Here is a 9,212-nt window from a genome sequence, read left to right as displayed (position 1 = left end):
CATCGATACTAACTATTTCCTTTCCAGAAACGTATTGAAGAGGGGAAATCTTTTAAACTCATAGGAGTAAGCACATACATACATATGTGGGGCGTTCCATACCAAATGTACGGGCTTAGCACTTCATGTGTTTGATTTGAAAAATAAATAATAAATAAATATGAAATTTGAGCTGGATAAATACATTTCTAAAAACTTTCGAGTACAAAAACAAAAACAAATTGATTTACATAACAGTTTTCCAAATATCTGGAGAATGGCGCGTGTGAAAAATTTGAAAAAAATCACACATACACACATGAAAATAAAAATTTTTAAATTTTTTTTTTAATTTTTCAAATACAAACTTTTTGGGAAAAAAAATAGTTTTTGAAAATAATATTCACACTCATCCACCCTCTCAAATTAGTTGTTTTGTTAAGTGTTTTTTTATGTTCGGCTCCGCCCGAACTTAGACTTTCTTACTTGTTTTATTTGTTACCATCATTTCGCATTCTCCTAAATTATACACTCTACTTTATTTCTATAGTTTATTTAGACTTACAAAACAATTGCACTGGATTGTGTGCAGTTGTGCATTTGTACAATACAGTATATGTACGCTGCTTTTCAAGAATTTTCAACTACATGAGTAGTATGTATGTATTTGTTTTGCACCAGTCTTTGTTTTTACTCAGCGAAAATATTGATAGTTATCGCTCTAACTTTTCATTTATTTTCGTCGCCAAATATGTAGGTATGTATTAGTTACTTATTAGTATTTTCAGTAAGTTTCCTTCCATGTTTTTTTTTNTTTCTCTTTAACTCTACACATTTTAAACACAACTCTCCGGACCCGGTAATGTGTCCGTAATAATATGATTCCGATTTGCGTTCGCTTTTTGTGTGATCGTTGCTGTTGGTGTATGTGTGTTCGCTGTGTGCGAACTTTGCGTTAATAGCGTGCCATTGCTACCGCCTATACCCAGTATTGAGCCTATGCCCAAACCTTTGGGCAATGTCATGTGAGCACTGCCACCTCCGCCACCTGTCATACTGGGTGGCAAGCCCGCAGCCGCTTTGCTTAAATTATAATCGATTAGACTGCTTGCTGCCAGATAGTCGGCAATGGATAGTTGCTCATCAGCTGGCAATGTTGATTGATGTTGTTGCTGCTGTTGTTGTTGTTGTTGCAAGTGATGTAGACTGGAATTTGCTGCTGTGACAGATGGATGCGGCAGTGTATGATGATTGACGTAAGGTCCATTACTCAGATTATTCTGCATTAAAGAATGGGACGTCGTTCCAGCCGTTGGTGTATTGTTTATATTATTGGATGCGGTACCGGCACTACCTGCAGAATTTAGTGTACTATTGCTGCCGCCGTAGTTGAGGCCAAGCGGGTCGTATCGCGAGATGTCGTGACGGCTCAGCGGCAAAGCGTCATAGAGTAGTGGTTGCTGTGGACTTTGATAGTTCTTACGCACTTCCGAGCCCAATTTTAAGGTGCTTGATTGTGAAGGTGGACTGTTGAGAGGATCGTTTGTGCTGCCCGGATCGTTGTAACTGATTGCGGCGGTATCCTGAAATATATTAGTGTAAACTTGAGTAAAAATCACTATTTCATCTACTAATAATAAATAAAGGAATATCTTGTGCAATGTGGCCTATTTTTGTTAAATGTAAATGTTGAGCAATTAGTCCACTCCCGACCTTTTATTTCTAAATTTTTTCAGGTCGGTGCTCAGTGGCCTTAAACTGAACTGTAATATCAATATTGGCTATAGGCCACAGATATTTACCGATTTGATTGTTTAGAATAGACTTGTTTGAAATCGATTTTTAAATTTTATTTGTTAATTTAAATTTTTTTTTAGTGAAGAGTGCAGAGAAAGTAGCAATTTTGAAGAAAATTGATTCTTCTGTTTCTGCTAATTAATGTTATATAATAAAAGTTAGTTGAAAACAACTTAAAGGTTATCCCAAAGCTAAAAAAAATGCATAATAAAAAAAAAGAAATCTCACCGAAATATTTTTGCTTGGAATTTTTAGAAAAATGTCAAATAAGCATCCTGCAAAATTTCAATACAAAAAGTGCAACTTTCAAATGATTAAGTTATGGCGTTGGCTTTTGTATCTGCCTAGTATAGCCTGGAAAAAAAATATTAAAAATCATCCCAAAATATTTTTATTTTATTTTGAAATCGCCACGTAAAGGGAAATTAACTATTGATTTTCTTCAAAAAAGGCTGGATGTGTCAAATTTTTAATCGAATGGAATATATTTTTTTAAAAACTTTTAAAAAAGATTTTTAGCACCGAATTAAAAGGCAGGGTTTTAATTATTATCCGCATCTATAAACATGCAATCTATAATTTTCCACTGTGCACTGTGCTATGAAGCTTTTCATATATTTATTTTATGAGGAAAATACATGTATTAGTAGAATTGCTATAAAATCATTGAAAATAAAAACTTTTTAATGGAAAAATATTACCCTAACACAGCGTCAAGCAGTTAAGCAATATTTCATTTTTAACTTTAAAATTTTACTAAATACTTTTCATAATCGATAAATCTCATCTCTTATTCACAAATATTAGTTATTTCATGTATTCACGCACGTTTCGAATAAAAATTAGTAAGTAATATTTTAGAGTTAAATTTTTACAAAAATAGCTGGAAGATTTATAAAGTGAAGTATTTTTACTCGATCAAAAAATTTGAATTTTTAACGATTTTAGAGCGATTCACTTGTATGGAAAACTTTAAAGTCTCGGCGGCATGATTGTTAACCAATTTCAAAATAAAAAACTGAGTCTCCCTACTTTCCAATTTCTATAGTTCTGACTGTTGATAGCAAGAAAATTCAAAATATTTATTTTCCAATTTACAAGAATAAAAATACATCAGTTTATACATGCTGCACTTACATAGTCCGCCGTTGCATTTGTGCTCGCCACAGTGGTAAAATTTGATTTATTGCCAGCAACGCCACAATTACTACCCGCAGGACCACTTCCGCCCAGGTACAAACCACCCGGCCTATTGCCAAGCGGTGATGATGTCTCATTTCCGGTTGTACTCTTTTGCGCATTCAAAATATCCGGTTGCTTTTCGATGCCCTGCTTAAGTGTGTAAGCAACAACTAAACGTTGATGGCCAGCGCCGGTCTCCAGTGGTGCAGTCACTGTAACATCCATACCTAAACGGTTTGGTAGAAGGCAAAAGAGAACACACCAAGTGGGTCAACAAATGTTAAATAAACACAAAGGCACTGTTTTTAGAGAAACTTATTTAACAAAAAAATAATAATGCTAGTTATCGCAACTAAAGGTGTTTTAGCAGTCGATTTCGATGCGTAAAGTTTTTATTATGTTTGTCCTTTATATATTTAAATTTATTATCGCAAAAATGTGTGTATGCACGCCAGAGTAATTTACCTAAATGCTTATCCTTATCGTCGCAAAGATTTCGCCCACCCTGACAGCGTCGCTTGCGCACGGCAATAACCACCACGAAGAGTACCGCAATGCCTACGGTGAACAAAGTGCCGGTAAGAAGCGCTGCGAGAGGTAGAATAGAAGCTATACGTCCATCTGAAAATTGAAGGCAATGATTACAGAGGCGAATTATAAATGATGCATTTTATAAAGACAAAGGAAATTAAAGGGTTTTCGTTATTATTGATTTTTTTACGTCTTGATTTATACTTATGTTTGTATATTAGGGCGGATCATTTTTTTTTTATATGCGCGTATGCCATCAAACTTTCCGAATAAACCATTGGTCTATAATTATTTTGGAATTCGCCAAATGGCGAAAATAGTTTTGGAAAAAAAAATCAGAGCTGCCGACTTCAACAAAGCACGCCAGTCGTTTCTCTTCTGTGCCAACTGACGCCACTTGGAAATACCAAGTGAAATCAAGTCCTTCTCCACCTGGTCTTTTCATCGCAACCACCAGCGGGTTCCCAGTTAAATACTTTCAAAGTTGGAGTGTCGGTGTCCATTCGAACGACATGGCCAAGCCAGCAGAGCTGCTATATTGTAATTCGCTGCATTATGTCTATGTCGTTGTAAAGCTGTTCTCGAATAATCCAAGTGCCACCTCATCGGATGTTGTCATATACCAGCACAGGCATGATGAATGGCTTATAGAGAGTGTTGTTCGTACGTCGAGAGAGGACTTTCCTTCTGAATTGCCTACTCAGTCCAAAGTATCACTTGTTGGCAAGAGTGATTCTGACATTATTAGCGGTATTAATTCTAGTTCCCAAATATACGAGATTCTCCACTTTCTCGAAATTATAACTGTCAACAGTGACATGGGTGCCAAGGCGCCAATGCGTTGACTGTTTGCTTGAGAAGTCGTTCTCAATTCTGACGAAGCTGAATACCACCGTNAATACCACCGTATTGCTCAGCGTCATTTTATACAGCCGTATCAGGTTCACGGGGATGCCAAATTCAGACATCGCGGCATAAAGACAACTTCTCTTCGTGCTGCCGAAAGCGGCTTTGAAATACACAAATAGATGATGTAGATCCTTTTCTCGCGGGTCTTTTCCAGGACTTGGTGTATTGTGAATACCTGGTATATGATACATTTTCCAGCCCTAAAGCCACACTGATAAGTTCATTGACGGTGGGCTTCAGTCTTTCACAGAATATATTCTGCATAGAAATTGATGCATGCACCTTATCAGCTCCTCGGCACCGTATTTCAATAGCTAAGCTGGCAGACTATCAGCACCAGCAGCTTTGTTGTTGTTCATCCGTGTTATTGCTATTCGTAGCTCGTCAACTCCGTCATCATTGACTGGGGGCTCGGGTTTATCTTCCTCACAGCTTTCAGTGCTGATACCATAATTTAAGTAAGTTCTGGGCATTAGTCACTAGTTCGTCATTGTTGTTCTAACAAGAGTTCGCCCTGGTCTTAAAACCTTCCGTAAGTAGGGTTGCGATATCGAGGGAAAAAGCATCGATATTTTCGATGTCGATATATCACATTTAAAAAAATCGATGTCGAGAACATCCACCACAAACATCGATAAACATGTATGGATGGATGGACTCTTAGACTTTGCTTCCTTTGTAACAAATGACAGATGTAAACAATGTAAAAAAATAATAGTAATTTTACAAATTTAAAGCAAGCGGACGTTATTTACAGAAAAATATAGTTAGGGATCGAATTGCGCATATTTTTTTTACAACACCAAGTGCCCCAAGAAGTGTTAAACCACGAAAATAGCTTAAAAAACGCTTTAAAAAATTCGAAACGAGAGGGAAGTGCAGCTTCACTTGTTAGCGAGATTGCAGGAAAATTTTTCTGCGTGTGTAATTAAAATTTAAAAAAATATTGCCCCTTGTCATCAAAAATAAGCAAACCAAATAACCCCCGCTTCCCGCTGGTAGTTATATAACACTTGAATAGCTCTTTAATTAACTTTTGCTTGTCTTGTGTACGCACGGCCAGTTAAGAAGGCATATCTGAATCGATTTCCTTCATCATTCTTAGCAATTTGATGTGCATTTTTATTGTTGATCTGTTGCAAACTGACAATTTGGGAACTAAATGGGTTATAAAATTTCCGTACACAAACGCGCTTATTTTCGACAGTTTCCAGTTTAAGTAATATTAATCAAAACAGCTCTTATTTTATTTCTGGAAGCGTCGGATACAAAAAAGTCGTGTAACTGGGTTTATGTAATTTAAAATTGTATCGATGATTAATAATAATAATAATAGATTTGGCGCTTAGCCAACTCATTTTGCCTATCTTCCCGTTGGCCACCGCGAAATTCTCCATTTTCGGTGAAACTTCCCGCACTGGCATAATTCCATTAAAAAACGCAAATTTTGTATATACAATATTTAAACGATACATTTTTTCACTACGTCAGGTGAGAGTGGCATGAGTTCACACTTTTCAACTTTTTACTCGAATTTTTTAGAATCCAATTGTGGCATGCGACTTGTTGTTGTCGCACGAAGGGGAGGGACCTACAGTTTTGCGCCGACTCTGCCGGGGGCCGACCCCTATTACAACATTATTTTTCTTTTTTTACGTTGGCCGGAACTGGGCTCGAACCCTCACCGTGCGGAATGGTAGTGTGGCACTTCTAACCAGTACACCACAGCGATCGCTTAATAAATTTTTATAATTATTTATTCGCCAATTTTTAATCATTCATCAGACTAACATTTTACCGACAATGCTCGTATAAGATGGTCCCAAATTTTTACAAAATAGATAAGCGATTTTCTTCAAAACTTTTGGATGACGTCTACTTATAGAGTAGGCTATTCTTATAGCCTTATAGAGCTTATAGGCTATTCACTAGTTCTGGATAATGAAATAAAAAATTTTCTATTATACATTCCATAAATTTTAGCAGACTTTTAGTGTTTATTTATATTTTGCACATAAACTTTAATTTTTAACTTCTTTTTGCAAAAAGTGAGGATGATGTCAAAATTCTAATAGATGGAATGGTTCCAAAATGGAATACTGGTTTCAAACCCAGCGCACAACCCATTGCTGGGACATGCAGATATCTTCCAGGTGAAATCAGAGCTCATAGTTTCAGGGCTATTATCCTTGGCCTATTGGTACGGAAGATTCTGCTCTTCAGTTGTTTTAAATTAAACTAATCATTTTTACTTTACAAGCTGTTTTTGATTTCCGAACTTGTTTTGTATTGGTCAACGCAAATTTTTTTATCAGGCGTCGCGAAGCAAGCCAGGCATTTACTAGTTATAAATAAATTCATATGTATGTAATGTAAAAACAACTATGCAATGAAATACTCCAAACTATGTTACAGCAACAAATTTAATGAATGCTTGAATTCCAAACATTAGGGCCCATTCCAAAAGTAAACATAAAGCTAGTTTTACATATGTACATTCATCGACCTAGGTTAGGTATAGCAAAGTGTTAACATTTAAGCCAAATTGTGTGCAAACAACCACTAAGTTTCTAATAATACAACAAAAAAGACCTAAGACAAATTTGCGAGCAATTCAAGCAAATCCTGTTAAGTGTAAAAGTTTAAAATTTTGATGAAACAAAACTTAGTTTTTTTGCGATGCAAAATGAACTAAGCAATGTGAGATAAGTAATAGGATAATATGAAAATCTCTTAAAACTAAATGGTTTACTAAGCTTTAAATAAAGACAGTATACCTGAGATTTTATATACATATATATTTTTTAAATATTTGTTTAGAACTAATTTGTTAAAGGTACTGGCATTATCTCTTTTTCATATGAGTATATGGAAAAAATTCAAATCTTCATACGGGAGAATAAACTTCAAACAATTTTTTATTACTTTCAATAACAATCAGTTTTACCTCCATTTCGATAAGTACGAGTAGTTTAATGTGTTTATCTAAATATAATTCGCTTCATTTGGTACTTTCTGGTATGTATTTTTAATAGTCTCTATGGAGATATTATAATATGCAAATGAGTTGAGAAGTACTAACGCGAATATATTTACATAGCTACATATATATATATATATACAAAATACGTATGTATGATATAATTATATACTTAAATTTCGTTACCTAAAGGTAAAAAGGTGCCAAGTCCACTTTTAGAAAATATTCAGGAAAGACGAAAAATCGATGTAGTTTCGCATTATCTGTCATTACGCAGCTAAAACTAAATTTTGAAAAAAAAGGACTTGGCACCTTTTCACCTTTAGGTAGCGATAAGTGCATAAACACTATATTGAGTTATTTATAATTCAAAACCGATTCTATGAATGCAATCTCATGTATATAGTTCTATATACATATGTACACAGTTAATGTGCAGCTATGTTCATACATATATATATATATATATGTAAGAAGCACATAAAATGCACGTGAAATGTACAGTCGTTAAATTAATTCACAAAGGCTCTAACCAACAATTTTTTTTATTTCACAGGAGAAGCAAAAAACATTTAATATAAAAAGAGTATCAAAAAAAGGTAGGGCTTTTTAAAAACTGGTATGCAACTCCGTTCTTTTTAGTACTTATACTCAAAAGTCTGTGACAAACTCAGTGTTGGTTAGGGCCCCTGTGAATTAAGGTAACGAAATATACCCCTGGTTTTTTATTTGGAAATCAAAAAATATTTAGAGGTCGCTCAAAGGGCTCAAGGTTGTTCACATATTTTTTATGGAGAAAAACAATTTTTTGTGGAAATGGTATAGAACTCTTGAAAGTCAATATTTTTCGATCGGAAAACGTTTCTTCTTTTCAAAAGACTTCAGGGAATAGTATCCAATTTTTTATTTTATAATTATTAATGGGCGCATCCATTGCATTTTTTGGGGGACCTATAAAAAAAGATAATGTTAAAAATTGGTCAAATGAATAATTGGGTATTATTATTGGAAGTGTCCTGAAAAGACCCAAAATTTTCCGATAAAAAAAATGGTTTTTCCACATATAAAATACATAGAAAACTTTGAGCTTGTTGAGCGACGTCTAAATATTTTTTGATTTCGAAATAAAAAAAGAAGTGTATAATTCCTTTCGGTATGAAACAATCCTAGGGGTGAGAGCATTCAGAGCATTCAAATTCTGCCTTTACTTTTTTTGGACCCTAATGCCCAACCATTGTTAGGATTGTTCTATACCGAAAAAAATATATCCCTATTTTTTATTTTGAAATCAAAAAATATTTAGAAGTCGCTCAAAGCACCTAAATTTTTCCATGTATTTTATATGGCGTAAAACCACTTTTCGTAGAAAACGTATAGAATTGTTAAGAATCAATATTTTTCTATCGGAACGCGCTTTTTATCTGCAGGAGATTGTCAAAAAAAAACTCCCAATTGTTTATTTAATAATTTTCTCATCGCAACTATAATTTATAGGTCCGCCAAGAACCCACAAAAATCCCGAAAAATGCAATGGGCGGACCAATAAAATAAAAAATGGTTAGTATTAAAAAATGGTTAAATAAACAACTGGGTATTATTATTGAAAGTATCCCGTAGAGAACCAGAGTTTTTCGATCAAAAAATTTTGATTTTCAAGAATTCTATACCATTTCCAACAAAAGTTTTTTTCCCATACAAAAATACATAATATTTGAGCGACCTCTAAAAATTTCTTTGAATTTTTGATTTAAATTAAAGAAATAGGGATATACTTTTTTTCGATAAAAAACAAATCCTTGGGGGCGAGAGCATTACAATTCCGACTCTACTTTTT

General features: G+C 34.4%; 1 protein-coding gene across 1 annotated transcript in view; it reads right to left on the bottom strand.

Annotated features, from left to right (window-relative positions):
• Positions 1 to 471: 471 nt before the first annotated feature.
• Positions 472 to 9,212, bottom strand: part of LOC108363175 (uncharacterized) — a gene marked incomplete at its 5' end in the record, with an annotated part of 63,425 nt that continues 54,684 nt past the window's right edge. Inside the window, 3 exons of the mRNA XM_017616458.1 lie at positions 472 to 1,562; positions 2,914 to 3,185; positions 3,424 to 3,579. Coding sequence (XP_017471947.1) covers positions 816 to 1,562; positions 2,914 to 3,185; positions 3,424 to 3,579 — 1,175 coding nt within the window. The remainder of the gene's footprint in view (positions 1,563 to 2,913; positions 3,186 to 3,423; positions 3,580 to 9,212) is intronic.

Source organism: Rhagoletis zephyria, unplaced genomic scaffold, assembly GCF_001687245.7.
Source record: "Rhagoletis zephyria isolate East Lansing unplaced genomic scaffold, Rhagoletis_zephyria_1.1 Rzeph_scaffold_01207, whole genome shotgun sequence".
Taxonomy (NCBI): Eukaryota; Metazoa; Arthropoda; class Insecta; order Diptera; family Tephritidae; genus Rhagoletis; species Rhagoletis zephyria.
The sequence above is the reverse complement of the archived record's forward strand: the minus strand, read 5'-3'. Positions and strand labels throughout refer to the sequence as shown.